This window comes from Maniola jurtina, chromosome 2 (genome assembly GCF_905333055.1).
Source record: "Maniola jurtina chromosome 2, ilManJurt1.1, whole genome shotgun sequence".
Taxonomy (NCBI): domain Eukaryota; kingdom Metazoa; phylum Arthropoda; class Insecta; order Lepidoptera; family Nymphalidae; genus Maniola; species Maniola jurtina.
Genome location: NC_060030.1, coordinates 1,381,195 through 1,405,124, shown reverse-complemented (window position 1 = coordinate 1,405,124; position 23,930 = coordinate 1,381,195). Strand labels below are relative to the sequence as shown.

General features: G+C 37.5%; 2 protein-coding genes across 2 annotated transcripts in view; one reads left to right on the top strand and one right to left on the bottom strand.

The window, feature by feature from the left end:
* Positions 1-457: 457 nt before the first annotated feature.
* LOC123873406 (Fanconi anemia group D2 protein homolog) lies at positions 458-23,317 on the top strand. The gene is made up of 3 exons (XM_045918251.1): positions 458-4,702; positions 16,182-16,193; positions 23,312-23,317. The coding sequence occupies exon 1, from the start codon at positions 648-650 to the stop codon at positions 4,686-4,688; it is 4,041 nt and encodes a 1,346-aa protein (XP_045774207.1). The 5' UTR covers positions 458-647; the 3' UTR covers positions 4,689-4,702; positions 16,182-16,193; positions 23,312-23,317.
* The window catches only part of LOC123873544 (transmembrane protein 205), a 38,653-nt gene continuing 27,345 nt past the window's right edge, over positions 12,623-23,930 (bottom strand). The window contains exons 3-5 of the mRNA XM_045918409.1: positions 17,649-17,812; positions 15,339-15,461; positions 12,623-14,498 (exon numbers count right to left, since the gene is read on the bottom strand). Coding sequence (XP_045774365.1) covers positions 14,337-14,498; positions 15,339-15,461; positions 17,649-17,812 — 449 coding nt within the window. The 3' untranslated portion in view covers positions 12,623-14,336. The remainder of the gene's footprint in view (positions 14,499-15,338; positions 15,462-17,648; positions 17,813-23,930) is intronic.

The window sequence follows — 23,930 nt, the reverse complement described above, 5'->3', positions numbered from 1 at the left end:
CAGAGGTTGTCGTTCAGTCCGATTGGCTACAAGTCCAACACTGTGTATAAAGGTTAACGCACACTTATCCAAGCCGAACGCGCCGAACGCGTCGAACGAAACTAATTTTAGAATTCTGCATATGAAAATATATTCTTCCAATTCGGATGATTCGACGCGGAGAAGTGTGCGTGGTTTCATGAGATTTCACATACAGAATTCTAAAATTCGTTTCGTTCGACTTTTTCGACGCGTTCGGCTCGGATAAGTGTCCGTTCACCCTAAAAATACTCTGTGGGTGAGGTGTTTGCGGATACCCTCTGTAGGTATGTTCTAAGTTGCAAGCATGTGGCGGCGCCTTCTTGTTCTAACACTTTTATTAATTAGAATGGCATAGATAAAAACCTAGAATTAACTTTGTTATGTTGGCACACCTTTTTTGACACTTTTCACAGGCTGCATGACAGGAAACAGTGTCAAGGGGCTGTCAAAGTGGTTAAAGTAGCTATTGTTTTTGTTTTGATCGTGATCGAATCGAAATTCGAGTGGTGATTGGTGAAATATAAACTTTTGAAGTGATTTTGAAAAGGCTCTGACAGTTAATAGATATATATTATCCGTATGTAATAATTATTAATAATATACTATTGAGTCGAAATATTGGAATAATGAGGCTTAAAAGGACCTCGCAAAGAACCGAAAATGAAGAATTAAGCCAGCGGAAAAGACAGAAGAATATTATCAGCGATGACTACTTCAGTAAAGTGTTACAGGAATGTGGTTTAGAGGTCCATGAGAGCCCCGATGCGTGCCTCACTTCGCAGGAAACCGTCATTATCATACGAAACTTGAAGAAAAACTTGCAAAAACATTCAGACTACCCCAGCAATGTATCTGAGTTTTACTCGAATTTTCAAAAACGATGTCAAGATTCAACCGATTTCAAACATTACTTGTTCCCGAACATCGTGAGGAAGACTTCCGACAGTCCTGAAAGCTGCGCGGTGTCTGATAGCCTTGTAAAAATTTTACTTAGCGTACCAATTCTTCAGAACAAACTGATAGATTTCATTTTCGAGAAAGCTATAGATTTAGCCGCTGATTCTAAGTGTGGGCCGTGGATACAGATGATACTCAAATGCTTTTCCACATTAGACAATATTGTTGACAGCGATAAGATCTCCGTACATCTTATCAGCCTTCTAGATGTGGCTTCAGAACACATGGTACGTCTAGAGATAATCACGGCTATACCTGATATCATCGGGGATCAAGCGCATGACAATATTGCAGCGGAAATGAGTAGGATTTTGAGTGAAGACCATGAGCTCATTCCTGCGATCCTAGACTGTCTCTCATATCTGTGTTTGTCTGATGAGCAATATGAACGGCTGCAGAAAAAGACTCTAAACATACTAATGACTATACCTAAATGTAATCATTTTCCTAATTTTGTCAAGTTCCTCCTTATGCCGGGGCGCACTTCTGACAATGCTTATTTGGAAGTCGTCCAGGGATTGAGAAGTGCCTTAAGTTGGTCGACTTCCATTGATAAACCTGAAGAAATTGTGTCAAGCCAAGTTCTCACCGCTACTGCCATAAGGAACTCAATTGTGTCATCTAAAGTTATTGCTAATGCTTGGTTAAAGACTGTTTCCATGTGCACACTCAACACCGACCACAAACCAATAGATTTTGCTATTATGGTGATTCTATATTCCACTTCGGAAGAAAGGCAGAAGCAGCTGGAGGGGTTGATTCGGAAACAAATCAAAAGCAATATATTGAACGAAGAACTGCTTGATGAAGCATTTGAAAAATTCAGACCGATATTTAAAGACTATCTGAAGAATCTCATAACCTTGACAAATTCTCTCTTGGAAGTTAAGTCTGAACCTGTGATTCAAAATTTTGCTTCCCATCTTTACACTTTAATGTTCTCTAAACTTGAAGAGTTTTGTCAAACAATAGTAGCAGAGTTATTGCAACTAGGTTTAGATTCTAAACAATGTGTCATAAATATACTATCAATTTTGAACAAAGTTGCATCAAAAGATATGTCTATATTGAAGCCGCAAAGTGTTCAAATGTTGAAACTATTAGACAGAATGGATGACATGAGCTTACCTGAAATAAGAGCTGTGATGAACTTGCTTTGTGGCCTGGCATACAGCTATGAAAATTCAGTAATCAGAGATGATATTCACATGATTATGAGAAAAGAGCTGGGAAGCTCCAACCCCACAGTTAAAATTCAAGGAATCCTCGCTGGTATACACGCCGTTAAGTATCTCATGATATCTAAAGATGGAGAAGAAAATTCGATAGATTCGGCAGATGACATTAGCTATTCATCAGTTAACCATTTGATTGAAGGTGATATACGAGACGCAGCACAAATCATAGAAGCAATCAACAATAATACTAGACAGTTTCCTGATATGATAGCTTTCTTCTATGATGAATTATGCAAAATGATCCAATCTACAAGTTACATCAATAAACACTTCCTACATTGGATAACTGTTGCTGTTACTAATGACTTAGAGCAGAATTTTATAGTTAACAACTATGAACACAACACTGTCGAAGATCTAAAACTCAAAATCCAATACTGTTTAAATTCAGACAGTGAAGTAGAAGAAGTTATAGCGATTAACATTGCAGGTATGACTTTACGAGGTAAGGACAATGTCAATATTTTGATTTTGTCCCCATTATTTCAGCTCGTACAAACATTACATGTACGAAAATATAATGGTGATTTGTCACAAATTGATGCATTATTGGGATGTCCAGTTGTTATGCCCATCTTTGATGTTGACTCTATTGAGGACATGAGTTCGAATGCTATATCTCATATTTTAGATTGTCAAATACATTGTGCCAATTGGTTCCGCGAAATAATAAACGCCTTTGCATCTCAAAATGATGATGTTTTAAAATCTAAACTTTTTAGCAGAGTTGCACATCTTCAAAAGCTTGAAAATTTGATTAGCACGATATTATTAAAAATCAGTTTTACTTACAAGCCACCCACTAATATATCCAGCCTAAGAAACAATGGCATTGCAAAAAATAATAACAAAAAACAAAATGTTAAGCAAAAAACTCAAAAAAAGGCAACAAATGAGGAATCCATTTTACCTGAAACAATAAAATCGCAATCATCTGTTAATAATAACAAAATTGTTGTTAAAAATAAAATGGGGCTTGTACAAAATATAACTTTTAGACCATTTACCCTAAGCATATTGAACCTTCTAAAACATAATCTGACAGAAAAAGAGGAAACAGGATTAAACATTGAAAATTTACCTTTCATTTTAAAATGTATTAACTGCAATTTGGAAAATGTGTTAATTTCTAGAATTAAAAAAACGACCTTTCTTACAAAGCAAGACTCCTCGGAAGCTTATGATTGTACAAAAGCTGAACAATGTGCTCGGTCTATAAATGACATCATTCCAAAGATAATTGATCATTTAAATTTTATTACATCTCATTTAGACAAGTCTTTAGGTGATAATGAAGAGGCTAATGAAGAATTTCTGACAAGTGATAATAATTCAGGCTACATTCTAAGTTTGGAGTACATATTCAACATGTTTTCAACATATTTTAAATGGATGGGATTTAAAATTCAGCACAAAGCTCTGTTAGAAACTTCATTGCGCTCAATTGCAAGCTTGGATAGCGAAAATTCTACTTTTCCCCAACATTTGCAGTTAACAGTTGCTAAATTTTTCCAAAGGCACGAAAAGTATTGCGTGCAACTGACTACTGCGGTCGCACTACTAGACGTAGTCGGCGCACTCCAAGAACATACTTCAAGCTCCACTGTAACAAAAATATTGAGGAAAATGGCGCAACATTTTCTTTCCCGTGAATGGAAAACTGCAAGTGGGGCAGCCGAAAAAGGTTTATTCTTTAACCAAAGCATTGACAACTTCTTGCAACTGAATCTAAAAAATATTGAAGTATCAGAACTTAAAAAATCCATTCTCTTGCTAATTAATGAAGTGCAAGACTTAAAAAGTCGTAACAGCACATTGGCTTCATTTCCAAGTATAAATAAGAACAATTTACACATATTATATAGGAATATGGGCAGTGCTCTTCAGGAATCGGCGAAAAGATTTTTAAATAAAGGCTTAACTAATTTGGAGCATTTGGATCTATGGAGGGAAGTCGTATTCGTTTTAAAATGTATGTCAGAAATGGCTAAAACTCTCAAAATTAGAAATATTTTGATTGCTTTCTTCAAAAAGTCGCTTCCTATAATTAGATTATTCGTGCAGCTCGGAATACCTATAATAGAATTGGAATTTAAGGGAAGAACAAAGAATGTACAGGAGATTTTGGAGACTTTACAGCAATCTACGAGGTTTCTGCAAACTTTGGGCCGTCATTTCAGGGCGAAGAAAGATAAAGCTCTGCTAGGGAAAGTTCCGTACATGAAACAGTTACTGGAAACGCTTCTATATAAAGTGAAAGCAGTGTTAGCTGCGAATGATTGTTCTGATGCGTTTTGGATGGGTATTCTCAAAAATAAGAACATCGATGGCGAAGTGATTGCGACTCAGCAGAGCGTAGAAGAGGACGAGTCGGCAGAGGACTGCGACGAGCAGTTGCCGGAGGATGACAGCGATGATACAGACAATGAAATGCTTAATCCTGATTCTAGAAGTGTCAGTGATATTGTGTGATTGTTATATTTCCTATGCTTTTCGTTTTCAATTGTAAAGACCACTGGCATGGTACTCCGTAGTCAAGGAATTAACTCTTGTTGATATTATATAAAACCTTTGTTTATGTGAGAATTTAAAAAAATATGTGCTAAATTGTAAAATATTTCGATTAAGGACATTATTCAAACTATGTTAATAAAGGAAATGATTAAATTTTTAGTTTCTTATTGGTTTTTTTTTTTTTTTTATTATAACCGACTAACTTCTCATTCTAATTAAGTAAGTGAGGATTTCATTTCAATGTTTATTAAGTACGTACATAATTATATCTATCGTCGGTTTTGCAAACAATTATCAAGTAGGTACTAGGTACAATTAATTAATTATTATTATCTAAAATAAGGCATTCCGAACCAGTGGTAGATGCTTTTGACGATTCAAAAGAACTTGTAAAAGTCTAATTGAATAAAAATATTTTGAATTTTGATTTTTTTTGAATCTATGAACGTGCTATGAACAGAGTTGGGAACTCGTCTTGACAAATTCATAGTTCTATTATTGTAAATTACATATAGGTAATCTACTTAATAATTTTTGCAATTGTGAGTCTTGCAGTAAACCGACAATAATGCACTTTGTATGTAGGTAGATAGATACCTATTATGCAGGATGATTCAGCAACTCATTGATCATCACTGAGTGAAAGCCACCAATTCACATTAACTTTTAAACCAAGCTACAGAATAATATTTTTATATCGCTCAGTGAAGCAGCAATTTAAAAACAACCAATGTCAGATGAGTTTGATGACTTTCATCTAGTGATGATCACTGGGTTAGCGAATATTTGCCTACCCCGCAGGTTTGAGCTTTGCTAGGTGCTGGTCTTTTCTGGAGACGCGTCGTACTACGCCACATTACAAGGAACCACTGGAAGAACGCTCTCATACTTAGCCATAACACGCCATTAAAGGAATCCTCCGTGCGTCGATGATAAAATAATTAAACGACACGAGTTCCTTCGTAAAATTTAGTTTTTAATTTTTCTCACAACATAAATAAACAATGATAACAAAACAGTCTTGACGTATATTAATATTGAGTGATGATTTTTTCTTTTTCTTTTTTTTTCAAACATTTATTTTTAAATAAGTAAGTGTGTACAGTGTAACCTACATCACTCCCCTCCAGAGGCCGTGTCTACGGACGATAATAATCCGGAAACCGTACTCTTCTACCGGAACGCGTGGTTCGCAATCCGATATTATCTCCAGCTTGTTGCTGGGGAACATCTGGAGGTTTAGGTTGGGGAGTATTAGGTGGTTTGGGAAAGGGAGTATCGTCGGACAATATGTAGGCTGGCTTTAGTCGGTCGATTGATACAGTCACGTCTCGGCCCTTAACTTTTAATCTAAAGGTTTTAGCGCCTCTCTTTAAAACTTCGTATGGCCCTGTATAAGCTGGCTGCAAGGCACCATGTAGCGTGTCTTCCCTAAGGAATACGTGGCTGCAGGTGCTCAGCTCTTTAAATACGAAGGTTTTAGGTTTAGAGTGGTGCTGAGTTGGTACTGGTTGTAGCTTCTCGGCAAAGGATCTCAAGCGAGCTGAGAAGTCAGTGATGTCGGTGGTGTAGCTTGCGATATTTTGGCCAAAAAATTCGCCAGGTAAGCGAAGTGGCTCACCGTACACCAGCTCGGCTGATGAGGCATTAAGATCCTCTTTGATTGCGCTTCTTATGCCAAGAAGTACAAGTGGTAGAGACTCGGTCCAATTCTCGTCGGCGTGACAAGTTATAGCTGCTTTCAGCTGTCGATGAAAGCGCTCGACTAAACCGTTGCACTGTGGATGGTAAGCGGTTGTGCTGCGGTGCTGAAATCCAATGGATTTGGCCAACTGCTGGAAAAGTGCCGATTGAAACTGCATTCCCCGATCCGTTATGACATCCACTGGACTTCCGTAGCGTGACACCCAACAGGAAATAAAGGCTTTGGCAACCGTCTCGGCGGTTATGTCGGTGATTGGGACAGCTTCCGGCCATCGCGTGAAGCGATCGACGGCTGTCAAGCAATACCGAAAACCGTGCGAATATGGCAGTGGGCCGACCAGGTCTATGTGGACATGTTTGAATCGCACTGAAGGTAAAGGAAGCGTACCCAAAGGTGACGACACGTGTCGGCTTACCTTAGTGCGCTGACAGTCCAAACATGCCTTAGCCCATTCACGGCAGTTTTTGCGCATGAGAGGCCAAACAAAACGTTGTGCAACGAGCTTAGCTGTAGCGTTAGGACCAGGATGGCTAAGAGAGTGGAGGCAGTTGAAGATTTGCCTACGACAGCTCTCAGGGACGAAAGGTCTGGGAGTCGGGGTACTGACGTCGCAGTACAATTCGGTACGACTGCCAGGGATTATCATTTTGGTGAGACGAAGAGATGTTTCACCTTTAAGGTAGTTTGCAAGCTCAGAGTCTGTGGTTTGAGACTTGGCAAGGACTTCTAGATCGACTGGCATTTGTAGTTCGTATATGCGGGAAAGAGTGTCGGCCACGACATTGTCTTTGCCCGCGATATGTTGGATGTCCGTCGTGAACTGTGAGATGAAGTCCAAGTGTCTATACTGCCGTGGCGAACAGTTACTTTTCCGCTCATGGAAAGCGTAACATAGCGGTTTGTGGTCAGTATAGGCAGTGAAGTGGTTGGCCTCTAGCATGTGACGAAAGTATTTAATTCCTTCGTATATTGCAAGGAGCTCACGATCGTATGGCGAGTATTTAACCTGCGATGGGCTCAACTTACGCGAGAAGAATGCTAGGGGCTGCCAAGCTCCATCCACGTATTGTTGTAGAGCTGCTGCGATGGCTTTGTCTGAAGCGTCCGTGACGAGACCTAGTTTACCATCGGGATGAGGATGCGCCAGTAGGGCTGCATTGCACAGACTTTTCTTGCAGTCCTCGAAAGCTTGCAGTGATCTTCCTTCTATAACGACCGGATGGGAAGCTTTTACAGATCCGGTTAGCAGAGCGTTCAGAGGGGCCTGGATTTGGGCAGCGTTGGGCAAAAATCGTCTGTAAAAATTTATCATGCCCAAGAATCGCCTCAGCTCTCTGACGGTTTTGGGAGCAGGGATATCCGCGATAGCCTTGACTTTGCTATCTAAGGGTTTCGTACCTTTTTCAGAAATTTGGTAACCCAGGAATGTTACTTCAGGTGCGCCAAAGACGCATTTAGCCGTGTTCACAAGTACGCCGTATTCTTGCATACGTGTGAAGAGTTGGCGCAAATGTTCTTCGTGCTGTTCCTGAGTCCTGGAAAATACCAAAAAGTCATCGAGGTATGTGTAGCAAAAGTCAAATCCACGTGTCAGCTCATCCACGAATCTCTGAAAAGTCTGCCCTGCGTTCCGCAATCCGAACGTCATAAAAGGAAACTCGTATAATCCGGAGGGAATTGTAATGGCAGTCTTCGGAATGTCTTCCTCAGCAACCGGGATTTGGTTGTAAGCCTTGACCAAATCTATAACTGAAAAGTACTTACAACCAGTTAAGCTGTGGGAAAAATCATGTATGTGACGTATTGGGTATTTGTCTGGTATCGTCCTTGCGTTGAGTAACCTGTAATCACCACAAGGACGCCAGCCATTATCTTTTTTGGTCGCAAGGTGGAGAGGTGATGACCACGGACTGTCGGAAGGACGAGCGGTGCCATTAGCCAGCATCGCGTCAAACTCCTGTCTGGCGATTTTCAGTTTATCTGGAGCCAGCCTTCGGGGTGAACACGACACTGGGGGTCCTGGTGTGGTGCGGATATGGTGTTGTGTGGTGTGTTTCACTATACCTGGTGTACCGGCGGGGCGAGTGATATCCGGGAATTCAGATAAAATGTTGTGATATCTGCTGTTGCCGCCGGTTGGAACCTTCACACTTGTTACAAGCATATCAGAAGTAAATATATTCTTACAGTTAGCCAATGTAGCCGTAGTTGCTATAGAAGTGAGATTATCTATTAAACGCTTGTTGCGACAATCTACTACAAGGTTGTAAAAATTTAGAAAATCTACGCCTATTATTGCTTTTGTAACATCTGCTACAACGAAACGCCACACAAAAGTCCTACGAAGTCCGAAATCTAAAGCTAAATTCACAAAACCGTAAGTAGCTATCACAGAACCGTTAGCTGCACTCAAAGTATATTCAGTCCGAGTACGACGGTCACGTAGCGCTGATCGGGGGAAAACACACAGATCGCTACCGGTGTCGATCAGAAATTGCGTCTTCGACGATCGATCAGTGACGAACAGGCGACCAGTAGTTGTTGAAGGACGATCGTTTGTCGCCGTTACCGACCGCCCATCGAGTTTTCCGACTTGAAGTCACAGGGGCGAACGCATGTGCGGGCTTTATCACCATACTTGCTATGATACCAACACAGCGGAAACTTCCTGTAGTTGGATTGTGTTCGTTGCCTTGAGGAATTACGCGTGCCTTGGGATGTGCGAGAACGTGATCTGCTGTTCCTCTGCGTCGCCATTTGTTGAACCTGCTTCCGTAGCTCAGCTATTCCCTCAGTGAGGTCGCTGATGAGTGAGCTAGGGACTCGTACTCCAACTTTAAAAACATTGTTGTGATTTGTCGACTCGTTCCCCTCGCTATCGCCGGGCGGCGATGATGCCGACGTGCCTTGTACGTCCTTACTCATGTTCGTATATAGAGGTCACCAGTAAAGGAATCCTCCGTGCGTCGATGATAAAATAATTAAACGACACGAGTTCCTTCGTAAAATTTAGTTTTTAATTTTTCTCACAACATAAATAAACAATGATAACAAAACAGTCTTGACGTATATTAATAATGAGTGATGATTTTTTCTTGTATAGTGTAACCTATTGTTACACTATATGTACAGTGTATGTACAGTGTAACCTACACCATAATGTGTTTAAGTAAACATTCATCATTCTTCACTCGCATGACTAAGCTTTGGAATACTCTTCCGCGAAATGTGTTTCCTACCATTTACTATCTGGGTATTTTTAAAACAAGAGTGAATAGGCTTCTTCTAGGTAAACGCGTCCCATCTTAGACCACATCATCACCTTCCATCATGTGTGATTGTAGTCAAGCGCTTGCGCATATAGTGAACTAGAGGATGCCCGCGGCTTCGCCCACGTTGCTTTCGGTTTTTTTTAAATCCCGTAGGAACTCTTTGTTTTTCCGGGATAAAAATTAGATTAGATATAAAAATGTCCTTCCCCGGGAAGTATCCCAAGTCTGTACCAAATTCCATTAAAATCGGTTTAACGGTTGGGTCGTGAAAACGTAGCAGACCGACAGACAGACAGACAGACACACTTTCGCATTTGTAATATTAGTATGGATAAATAAAATAAAAAACAGCACGATGCGACGCGCAATGCGCATGTTCAATGTACTTTGGCAACGTGCTGCGTCTCCAGTAAAGAGCCCTTAGGGAAAAGCTAATGGAATGATAAGGATATACAGACTATAAAAACATCGTCTGCGAAATAAACAACGCGCCAAAGAATTTAATAGCTTTAATTTATTCATGTTTTAATACTTTCTTCGTTCTTTCGAATAAATAACAAAACCTTACGGTTAAACATTCAGATCATCCTTATACCTAATAGGTTACGCTGCTACACACATCAAAAACACATCGAACTAAATAAACGAAAGATTGGTTAGGTATGAAAAACTTAGGAGTTGTTTTGGTTCCGTTTATCCACCCTAAAACAGTCATCCTATAACGGAAACGTGCCCGTCTATCCGTTAATCCAGGCGTTTCCGAGTATACACCCTAGAATTGCTGTATTAGGGTGGATAATGGGATAAAAAGAATAAGCCTTTACAGTTATTTAACTAGTCAGGTTAGTAATACTTCTCTTTTCTCCTAAAGCTTGTGCTAAGATTAGGTACGATCATAGTGCAATAGGTGAGGAACTTTGACAGCGATCTTTTGAATGTCAATCAGGTTTTTCCTTGATCAGAGCATTCTAAAAGTTTGGTGTAACATTACAGTGTAAAATTATAAATTAACAGGTCGTGGGTACACAGTAGTATATAAACCCTTTCGATAGTAACTAGCCATGATAGAGCGCCATCTTTACTTTTTAATTAGGACCGGGAACTGAATTCGGGATGTTAGGCTTTACAAGTAGCTTTAGCGCCTTGGCTCCATAGGGTAAGCTGTTCGATATCTTTGTCATAGATTACCTACCATGTAAAACTCGATAGAATAAAGAAAAATATAGATAACTTCGGAAACGAATAGTTGTGTGTCGTCAATATTTTCAGTAGTCTGTGCCTTAAGGTCCTATTTCACTAACACGGGCAAGCATGAAATAATACTGCGATTTAGTTGTCGCATCCTATTTATTGGTGAGTAGATCTAAATGAATATTAAAATTGACTACTTATCAAGAATTATTGGAAACTCATAAGTGGCTGTGAAAAATATCTTGTTGTGTCTTACAAATGTTTGTGTCTTACAAATTCTAGTTTATTAGCCTTGCATTTTCTTCTATTTATTTGTAAGTATATGTTTACAAAAAGTAGATAGATATGTTTCATCAATTTTGCGTTCCCCACATCTACCTTGGGTAAAATATATTTTAAACATAGGTATTGTGTGGGATAATACCTCAACCTACGTAAAGGCACATGAAATCCTAAATACCTACTATGAAAGCATGTACATTATATACTATAACTTTGTAGACTCTGCTTTTACATGAAGCAATAATTGCAATAGTTAAAAAGGCAATGAAAAAGTCACCGGCCTCGCAAATCCCTGCTTTCAGTCTTTACGATTATTGCTCGATGTTTTGCGTCGTGTTTAATATAAGTAATATAAAGCTTAATCTACATTAAACACTAAAGTTAAGCTGACACTGAAAAATAAAATGATCGAATTTATTTTGGGCGATTTAAATATCTAATCGCTGTATACCTAGACTGCAGTTAAATCGCATCGCATTATGTCGAATTGTCACATCGATTTTTTGTTATACATATTTTGTTACAAAATGGAGTAATTTAATCGCATGGACATAATATTTCATTGTGTGGCTTTACTTTAAATTATATATGGCAGTATTGCAGATAAATAGAAAACAGTCGATTCGAGACAGTCAATAACGTAACCAAGCAGCTTATAGTAAGACGGGCTGCGGTTACGATGGTTTCTTTATTTATAGCGTAGGTATAGCGACATTTTGACTACATTATTGGCAAGAAATATTATGTTCGCCATACACTTTTTAGGACAAAAGTATCTGTTAAAAATAGTTAAACTACACACACGCAGGCACACACAACATAAGTACAATGAATATAATTTAATAATCATATTTTGGAATAATATAAATCTGACCGCAAAATCAGAGTCGACCCGCAAGATCCCCAGAGCCTATCAAGCCTTTCAATACCTACTGAAAAATGAAAATGTAAGTAGGGTTACAGATTAAGTAAAACTAGTCTGTGAGTAAATGATAAAAAATCAGAATAACAGCTATTAATTTGAACAAATGTGCAGTACCTAGTAGTAAGTAGTATGTGTTGAAGTAAATGTGCAGTAATTTTTAGATTACCTACTACTTTAGCGGACTGAATATGGAAACGCGAGGGATTTCTACCACTTGGGAGCACGCAATTGGTTCATCCATTGCCCATCTTGCAACGCGCCAACTTTTATCTACTAACTACTCCACTTTTCGCTCAACTTATTTGCCAAGCACCATACAAAGGGCGACTATCTGATGCACATTATGTTACACTCATCGTGCGCTTCGTCGTTGGCGTTTATTCCAAAACAGAATTATTAAGTTACATTGATTGACGAAAAGTTAGATATAATTTCACTATAAGGCTTTAAAAGGCTAAAAATGTTACTTCACAATACGATATAAGAACTGGACCGGGTGATGACAGTGAAATAATTGTATTAACAAGTGCTTATAATGATTATCATAATATTATAATAATCAGTTTGAATTAAAATTACTTGCATATTAAGGCTACCTAATTAAACATTTCTTATGTCTATTTTGTGCTAACAATGATGTTAATTCGGTTGACGCAAAAACTAAAACTAAGTAGAATAAATTAGTATGCGGTAGTTTACTTGATTTTTAGTTTTCAGTGTTGTCGACTGCAATAATAAAAGGCTTTAATGAACTGCTTGATTATGAAAATAATTTCTTTTAGTTTAGTTTGAGCGTTCTTCAAGCGAAATAACACCAATGTCAAATCCAGTCCAGATCTGTAACTTATAATTTTCAAATATTAACTAAATAAAATTAATAAATTTAATTAATAATACAATATTACAATTTGGAACAATCCTCACCATTGACACTCAAGAACACATTTCGTGCGACCAGCGCCTCGCATTTTATTCATCAAATTCATTCGATTGGCTAATAAACTATAAATAAATAAAAAATCTATGAAACAGACTTCACAGCCTGGTGTGTATTTTAGTAAGTTGATAACTGCATAACAAAATGCAACCAATGTTCTCAAATAAGAGAGTTATTTATTGCATACAGAACTTGCGATCTTAATCAAGAAGCTAACGATGTTTGCGATAGTAAGTGTCGCTATAAATATCATCAACTGACAATTATTATTAAAAGCTAAGTGTTTAATGCAATTGTTATTCTCTGATTGAGTTTGGAAAATAGAAAAAAATGGCGAGTTAACAATAAAACTAATGTAAATAAGAAACGTCTGTATTATAAACAATACTGTACAACTTAATAAGGCAAGCATATTATCAAAGTTTTCAATTGAATAAAAGTTGTGAAAAGTTTCTAGAATTCAATGCAATCGAAGTAAGGGCGAGCGTCCGTAAATTATTCAAGACTGAATCGTTATAGGAAATATGAGCATATATTTAAAAATACTTGATTTAGTTAATAAATTACTATTTTAAAGTCCACGGCACAAGTAATTTTTCCTTTTTAAACATACAAAATTTTATACACAAAGAATATATAAGCAATACTGAGAACAACTAAACTAAAATTCATTTTTCGTAAATTTTAAGTCATGCTTTTAGTTTACTTTTAAATTGTACATCAGAATTAACGTTATGTTTTGAAAATAGTCAAAAAAAGTCGATTTGTTTTATTTCAACGATTATATTATAAACTATTTGATATTCACTAAATTATTCAATAGCTATTAAACTAATTCGAGACCGTCTTGAGTAATGGTGGCGCTTGCCCCATGACTCGCGTAGAGACATTTTTAGTTAAGACCACAGAATAGTTAATTGTATTAAATATCAACAAAACCTATGTTCGTAACTAAAAATTGTAAATGTAAATGTCAAAATTGGGCGTAGGTATACTTTTGACTTTTTCGGCAAAAACTCATCACTAAAGTTAGCGACAAATACTTACTTATTAGGGTGATGGACGTTTGGAAAAATTTATGGTGCTCCTGACGGAACATTTGACAATTAATTTTCCATCGTCACACAGATAACAAAGTAGCAGAACCCAATAAGCAAAAAAATTACGCAAAAAGTTACACACAAATCTCCGATTTTAATTTGGCCCCAAAAATATCTCTAAACACGAGTCAGAATGTAGGTATTGTGCTAGAAATAGCTGCGATTTTGAAACACCTCTAGATTTAGAAGTTGTTCTAATGGCACATCGAGTCGACTATGATCATGGTGGAGTAGAAGGAGCAGCCGAGGGTGATCATGGTGCCCATGGCGATGCAGGAGTGGTATGTGCGGAAGGTCTTCAGGACACGCAGGTAGCGGGGACAATGTGCCAATTCGCCGAGGATGAGGCGACCAACCTGAAACATAGAACGAACCATTGGGAGTCTTGTACACATTTGCCCATGCACTCGGCGAAAGTGTACAAGGCCACTTGGCATTTTCCGCGAGTACCAGCGCTGATCAGCTTGTAGATTTTGTGGGGAAGTTTATATAAACATCAAAGAATTCGCCGAATTCTGAAATAGCTTTTACATATTGACTGCTATTTTCCATGCAACAAGCCTTTAAAATGTAGGTATTGGGCTGGTAGAATTTACTGCAGCCAAATGTTTAAATAAGTAGACTACACTTTTGAAACAAAATACTAAACACATGCGTAGTCATTAATTAAAGAAAACTTCATTTAATTTTGATTGACTGTTTTAGGTTACCGTTTAAAATATATTGTGTCGTCTGTTGCTCTAGTTATTTTATCTAATATGACCGAGGACAATTATTTAAAGTCAAATCAAGTCACTGAAATGATATTGTTATTCTTTTTGTATTACCAATATATTTATTGAATTAATAATAATCGATGAATATGTGCTCTACAAACGGACCCTTATTAAATTTAAACTAGCACAAGAGTGAACTCGAGTGAGGGAAATCTCGGCTTGATTCTAAATCGCCGATGTGTCAAATGGCTAAATGGTGACGTGAAATTATGGAAAAATAGGGCTACTATATAAATGTACTAGAATATTAGGTATTCTTGACAGACACGACAAACAGACAGGCAACAAAGTTATCCTATTTAAGGGTTCCTTTTTCCTTTAACGGAATCCTAAAAGTATTTTTAGGGTTCCGTACCGGCAAGCGAATAAACATCATTCAGCCTAAGTTGAAAATAAATATGCCAATGTGGTGATACTCACTTCCTGGCCGCCTCCCGCTGCCTCCTCCATCTGCGTCTTGACATGCTTGGCGCGCAGCATCGGCCTCACCAGCACCAGGCGCACGTACGCCTCAATGCTGAATACGACTAGCAGCAGGGTTAGCTGGAACAACGAGCCAGTTGAGTTTAGTCATAGTATCGTACCCTAACTAGTAAGTATAGTAGTACGGGAAGTTTCTTGACATTCACGACAGACGGAGAAACAGACAGACAGACAGAAAGACAACAAAGTGATCCTATAAGGGTTCCGTTTCTCCTTTTGAGGTACGGAACCCTAAAAAAAGAAGTAGGGTGATAAGGCGGTGATAGCCTAAATAATTAATTGGTGAATTTTCCATAATTTTTTCAATGGTGTGTGAAGGCTGTCAATCTTCACTTGGCCAGCGTGATGGACTCTGGCCTAAATCCTTCTCATTCTGAGAGGAGACCCGTGTTCAGTAGTGGGTCGGCGATGGGTTGAAATAAAGGTTAGTTCAGAGTAGGTGAAGGTCAAATGCGAGGGAACAGCTGACGAAGGATAAGACAAATAAACAGAAAAACTGTATATATGTAGGTACATATATCAATTTTTATGTTTATAATAGGTATAATTGCAACATAATTCCCATTCGTTGAACTTTGTAGATTGTAGAAATATTACGTTTACTCCAATGACATCTATGTAGGTATACATACAAGTCATTGGGTTTCCTCCCAGATAATACCTATAGGTAGGTAAGTAATCTGTAGATATAAAAATAGTAATCAATCACTGATAACACTGATAAATGATTTTTATAACTGAGTGATAAACTACTTATTTCTTGTGATTTCAGAACTTTTCCTTATGTATTATGTACAGAGATATTCATAAAATAAAAATAGAGTTTATTTGCTACATTAATGACCACATTGTTTCGCCCGCATGGTCGTACCTAGTTTATTTTAAAAATCCCGTGGAAACTCGACTTTCCGAGACAAAAAGTAGGCTAAATCCTTCCCTGGGATGCAAGCCCTCTGTAAGGTACCTTTCGTTAAAAATCGGTTAAAGAGATGAGCGGTGAAAAACAGACAGACACTTTCGCATTTATAATATTAGTATTAGTATAGATTAGATACCTAAATTCCAAGGACAACCTCATCTAAGGCCTAAAAAATCTTTAACCCGGAATCTATTTTTAATTAAAAAAAACTCTTAAAAATAAACCTTTAATATTTATTTATTGCTGCACACTGCAATAAAAAATGTAGGTACTTAAAAAATTAAGAATAAGTACTTTTCCTTCCTTTTAAAGTGTAGGTAGTGGGTAATTAAAGTGTCAATATAAATCTCAATGAGTGCATGTAAACTGTACTTTTTAACCAGCATATGATTAAACTATTAAGGCCAATGAAATTGAATCAGGCGAAAAGAGCAAGGTGATATTATGTGGCGCCGAATGACGTGAAAAAACCGGCCAAGTGCGAGTCAGACTCGCGCACTGAGGGTTCCTTACTCGGGTATTTTTTCCAACATTTTGCACGATAAATCAAAAACTATTATACATAAAAATAAATACAAAAAATCTGTTTTCGAATGTACAGGTAAAGCCCTTTCATAGGATACCCCACTTGGTATAGTTATCTTACTTTGATAATTGAAATACATTTTAATTTTTTTTTAATGATGTAACCACAAATTCGCGGTTTTCAGATTTATTCCTGTACTTGTACTATAATACCTACCTACCTGCCTTTCATAATTCTAGGTCAACGGGAAGTACCCTATAGGTTTCTTGACAGACACGCCAGACAGACAGACAGGCAGACAACAAAGTGATCCTATAAGGGTTCCGTTTTTCCTTTTGAGGTACGGAACCCTAAAAACTAACCAAAATGGGCGTAAGTAAATCTTTATTAATAATATTTCATAACGTATTCTGTTTTAATGAAGTATTTCATAATAATAATAAATAAGTAATAAAGGTAAGTAGGTACCTAATTAAATTTTATTTATTTGAAAATGGAACAACTACGATTTTGCTCAGTTCTAACTTCAAAGTTATTGTCAATGGTTCCCAAACTTTATGTACCCAGAATGGTACAGACCCCCCGGTCTACGCTTGGTTAGTTCTGCACCAAATAGATGATGCCTGCAACTTTGTCTAGGTAGATTTAGGTTTTTACAAATGATGTCAGTCCCTGGGTTGCGTCTGCGTAAGTTTACATTTCTTCAAAATCGGTTAAACGTATGGGCCGTCAAAAGCCAGCAGACAGACAGACAGATACACTTTCGCATTAATAATGTTAGTATGGATAAGATGGTACTCACTTGTATCCAGGATGTATTGACGAACTGCGTGAGGCATTGCGTTCGGAAGTACGCGAGCACAGCCAGGAGGCTCACTAGAGAGTTGAACGCGTAGTACACCGGGAACAGCACGGTCTGCACGCGGCCGAACTCGTGGCGAGGGAGGGAGAAGTATAGCACGATGCCTGTGGAAGAAAGAGATGCTCGATTATTTGCACGTGTCATCGAGAAGCTGGCGAATATAATGGTGTAATTAAACGAAAAAAATATTACAGGAGCTAAAAACTGAATAAAAGCTTTTAAAACTTTATTGTAATTATATTGTTTTGATTGAAATCGCAAAATACTTTAGATTCGATTTAGAACATTTTTATGACGTTTTGTTTGAAAATTATGCATTAATTGCGTTCCATAATCGAAATAATTACCTACTTATGAAATTCGGACTCAATTTTAGTACCTATAGTTTTAGGTAGAAGATAAGAAAGTACCTATCTATTAGTGCACAAGACTGCGCAACTGCACTACGCGTAACTTTAGGTGCACTCTGTATACCGTCACTCTCATGGACGAGGGATATGACATGGATGAAAGGACGGCAATCCGACACGACCAGAAAAAAAATAGGCGTAGAACCAACGGCTATGACGGCAACATACCTAACACCTATTAAGTGGGTGTTAGGTCAAAGAAAATAATGTGTAGTACTCCAAAACCAAAATAGAGCAGCGTGGTGGTTCCAAGAGCTATTTATTACTCCATCTTACTAAAAAGACTAGATCATCAATTTATAGTTTTTTTTTTGGTTTGAAACGAAAGAAATAGACACAATAATTTATTATTAGTTACATGGTTACATACACAATTAAAACATTGTAGTGCAAGTAAAAGAATAAGTAATAACATAAAAATATTTTACATTCTACTTTTATTTGCCTGTAATAAATAAAGACAATGGTAATAATGTTACCTGAATATTTTATGTTGAATGTTTATTTGAGTTAGGTAGTACTTATTTATTTTTTATGCAATTCCTTATCAATTGATTTATTGTGCAACTGTTATATCTAGGTATCTTGGGTGTTAAGGTAAAATTCCTAGCTATATTTACTTAGGACTTGTTATTTTAATCTTATCTAGATTTTATTATTTGTTTGTGTGTATATTCTACATTAGATTGGAATATTTATCAAAAACATGACGTACTTATATTGTTTTTTACGTATGTAATAGATACGTATATTCAAATAAATAATAATTATTATCTTCATGTACCTAATTCTGTAAGTGGACCAGGATGTTACTAAACATAATAAAAAACAGCATTTTTTCGACGTTATACTGTTATAATTAATACCTAACGCGGCGTCGTACCAGAACGCATCGCTTGTTGCGATGTGACTTGGTGGCACAGAGAATTTCTGTGTAGGCAGGTATCTAGGCACAGCCAAAGCCTAGCCAGACCAGACCAGAGACAATTTAAAAATTATAAATTATCAAATTACTCTGGCTAAAACTTTACTTATAATTATAGAGCTATTATATTTTGTACTATAATTTTTATTATGTACATATACACCTCTGACTTGGTATGCGATTTGGCGGTGCTGTAAGTATACTGAGATATTTTTTAATAAATCAATTAAGTATTTATGTTGTGCCATATTTCACTCTATTAGTACCTATTAAGTACCAAGATCTGTTTCTTTTTCTTTTACTTCATTCACTCTATATGCACACTGTTTCCGTCACCCTGTTCCCATTACTAAGGGTTAACTGGAAGAGCATATCTCTGGTGCGTCTAATTCGCCTGTGTACAGTCCATTTTTTATGTGCATAGAGTTTAAAACAAACAAAGGTCATATCAATATTACTTACGGAAGACATTAACCCATCAATTGGAAGTTGTAACACGTCAGAAACAATTTGCAGATTGGGGCTCAGATGGTAGGAAGTTGGACTGTACTTAACTAGTGTAAACCTATATTTAGACTACAGGAAAATCTGGAGCATAACTAACTATGTAGTTACAAGGTAAAACTTAAACTATAATGTAACTTTTCAAATTTTCGTTCACCGTTGAACCAAGTGTTATTTAATTACTTAAAACACACATAACTCCGAAAATTAGAGGTAGGTATTATAAAAATACTAACTGAATCCGGTTACTATTCAACTAAATTACAATTTCCTTATTAAATTAAAATATTTTTTTATAATATTGATAACAAACAGTGCCAGGCTTTTTTCACCTAATTACCTACTTCATTTTTTTAACAAAAAAATATTTACATATTTATTAAGTACGTGAGAATTTAAATTTTTTATGTACCTATAAAATAGATATTTACAACAGGCATTTCTATATACCTATGTATTTAAAATATACTCTAATACCACCTATTATGTAGGTAGGTATACTAGGAATAGTGCGTACAAAATGAGATCTCACTCGTCACTCATGTCAAAATTACGGTTATAGTCCTTATTTTAAAGGTAAAACCGTACTTTTGACATGAAGCTGTTGACATGTCAAAAGTTGAGTTGGTAGGCCCTCTTTTTTGAGCTACAGGCAAAACTATTTCGAAAGAAAGAAAAGGTGCACAAAATTACAACTTTTGGTACCTATTATATTATTTGTAACACTTTTGGAACAGACCCCGGGGAAATTAGTAGAATCCGAGATCCATAGGGCACGTATGGCACTTTGAGAAACACTGTTGAAGTGGTGCAGGTTAAGAGAAATATCGGATTTTCCATCAAATTCTAAAGTCAATAAATCAGCTAGTATTTTATGTGTAAATACTAGCTGAATATGCCTAAGTAACAACTAGAGCTTTCTTGCTTTCAAAACAAAGTCCAAATTCCAATCAAAATATAAAAAATTACGATGTTGCAACGTAATTTTTAAAGTTTTTCATTCTCTGAACTGTTTAAATTTAATTTGCAAGTTATCATAATGAAGTCTCAATTTAAAATCATTATGTGCATGCGTGAGGAATGCCCCATGCAAGGCATAATTACATACAATGTACATAATAAGTACATAATAGGTACCAACTTAATAATTGTGGTAATTTCCAAAACATACTTTTAAGTACCTACCTTAAAATCGTCTTGAAATAATTTTTACTAGCTGATGCCCGCGACTTCGTTCGCGTGGATGTAGTTTTTAAAAATCCCGTGGGAACTCTTTGATTTTCCGGGATAAAGGTAGCCTATGTGCTAATCCAGAGTATAATCTATCTCCATTATTTTCAGCCCAATCCGTCCAGTAGTATTTGCGTGAAGGAGTAACAAACATACACACACACACACACACACACACACACACACACACACACACACACACACATACATACAAACTTTCGCCTTTATAACATTAGTGTGATCTCTACGCTGGTATGAACACTTCCCATACAATATGATGAAATGTGGTCTTGTGGAAAGCAAATTAAAATGCCGAATACTCTATAAACAGTCTATATTATCAAAAAGTAATTAATTACAATAAAGTATATACGAGTTCAATGGCAGACATTTTGACAGAGAGCAAACGCTTGCAACAGAGGCGCCACAGACATAAACGGGGTTGCCAGTTAACTCTTCAGGTTGAGCCTAGCTTTTCTACAGGTCTCAGTAACTCAACTCAACTCTCGTCAAATGAACTTATTTAACTCATCAAGTCATAATCAATAGTTGTCAACAATGTTAATTAAAAATTTATAACACCCCCGCCAGTGAAGGTTACAGTAACTAGAAAAGAGCTGATAACTTTCAAACGGCTGAACCGATTTTCTTGGATTATAGCTAAGAACACTCTCGATCAAGCCACCTTTCAAACAAAAAAAAAACTAAATTAAAATCGGTTCATTAGTTTAGGAGCTACGATGCCATAGACAGATAACAGATACACACGTCAAACTTATAACACCCGACCCAAAAAGAGTTTGGGTCGGGGGTTAAAAATATATAGCAATTTTTCACTCTCCAGTTTAGCTCCAATTATGACAGGCAGTTAAAATAACGTTACGGTTAACCGCAACGGTTAACGTTCAACTGTAGAGTCTTTACCTCGAAAGAGTCTCAGAAAATGGCTCAGGAACTGCGAAGTTTTTATAAAATACCGAGTCATAGAAGGCGAAGCTTTAGAAACTTAAATGTCCAGATTTTTTGAAAGCACTCCGATAAGCGCTGTAAGTTTCTATAATCTTTATAGCTATCTACGGTTAAATTAATTATTTTAATTATTTATCAAACAGATGCGTATATGGACGTGTGATGTCGGCAATCGGCGTGCAAGACAGATCTAGGTTACATCTCCCCAGTTAGCACTTCCATAGCTTTGTATGGAAACATGATTCATTGATAAACGTTAGCCTAGTATTAACTTATGAACATCAAACAACTATTTACCGACTACGGCTATTAACTGGGGTCTCTCCGTCACACGCTCCATACAAACGTATTATCATTTGAATATTAACCAATGAAACCAGATATAATTTTGTAGACACCTTCTAGAAACTAACATCTGTGGTTTGCCAGAATTGCGTAAAAGTAACTAATAGTTATGTATATATGTATGATTGAAATAGTTAATTATTATTTTGTTTATTAATATAATTAATTATTCATTTATACATATACAATATATTATATTAATCTATAAGATTCTGCGTATTGCGTGTAAGTTGGTACTATCCAACACACCTACGAGTAGTTTCTCTTTTCACCAAAGGTTTCCTGGTGGAGATTGCTCTGAGCAATAACCTTATTGCTCAGAGCTATCTCCATCATCCGTCTTACATACAATTAATTGTTTTTAATTTTAGTTTCTTTGTTTTGTGTTAGTTATTTCATCTTTTGTGTGCAATAAAGTTTTCTATCTATCTATCTAATTTATGTGTTTAAAGATTTGTATGTAAATCCTTGAGGACTTAACCTTAAACTTTGAAAGTTGAAACATTTTTGATTTTCAGTCTACGGGATGTAAGGTAACCTTTCATCAAAATCTGTGAAACGGATGGGCCGTGAAAAGCTAGTAGACACACAGACACACACACTTTCGCATTTTTTGTATTAATATACCTAGAAGTGTGGATTCTAGGGATAACCTAATGCTAGACGACATAAATAATGTCTTACACCTAACAAGTACTTAGGTACTATGGAAAATCCTAAGAAAATGCTAATTTGATAATAACCAATTATAAATAATTAGATCGCGGTCGGTCTGACATACAGCTAGACTACTTTAATTACTAACCTGATTCATGCTGTCTAAATATAGAAGCTGTCTATAATTGAGTTATTTGCGGACGTAATTGTGTTAACGGAAGCTATGGCCATAAGTTACTTAGGTATTTGCTCTAGCCTGATCGGCTGATTGCATAACTGGTTTCTTTACTAATAATAATTTTAATAAATTTTGATCTATCGCCTTTATAACGGGGAGTGTTCTGACTTCTGAGGAGTTGTTTGACCTTATTCCACCCTCCTTTTTCTACAATCGCACCGCACGCCACCGTAATTTCAGCAATTTCACCCTCACGACTTTGGTTCCTGGTGGACTTGAACCATCCCTTGTACAAATGTTGCAGAACTGATGGCCATTGGGGCAGACGTGTTCTGGATTGAAGACCACGTACCTACCGACAAGCGCAGCTTGGGAGGACATCCAGGTTTTTGTGAAAGGCGAAGAATAATGCATGGTTGCACCGTGCGCGCTCTTGAGTGGCCACAGCGCCCACGTACAGCGTGCGCCAGCCGTGGACATTGGTGCTGGAACCGGCGCGTGTCAACCAGGTAATGATCATCACCAGCACTGCTAGTGCCACGTGGAAGGGTCACTCACCAGAAATCAAGGTCATCCATATCTGCGCCCCGAGGTGAGTGGCCACAGCGCCCACGTACAGCGCGCGCCAGCCACGGACATGGGCGCTGGAACCAGCGCGTGTCAACCAGGTAATGATCACCAGCACTGCTAGTGCCACGTGGAAGGGTCACTCACCAGAAATCAAGGTCATCCATATCTGCGCCCCGAGGTGAGTGGCCACAGCGCCCACGTACAGCGCGCGCCAGCCACGGACATGGGCGCTGGAACCAGCGCGTGTCAACCAGGCAATGATCACCAGCACTGCTAGTGCCACGTGGAAGGGTCACTCACCAGAAATCAAGGTCATCCATATCTGCGCCCCGAGGTGAGTGGCCACAGCGCCCACGTACAGCGCGCGCCAGCCACGGACATGGGCGCTGGAACCAGCGCGTGTCAACCAGGCAATGATCACCAGCACTGCTAGT

Bases quoted from the DNA above. Each gene is read 5' to 3' on its own strand.
- LOC123873406 (XM_045918251.1), top strand. From the start codon at position 648: ATGAGGCTTAAAAGGACCTCGCAAAGAACCGAAAATGAAGAATTAAGC.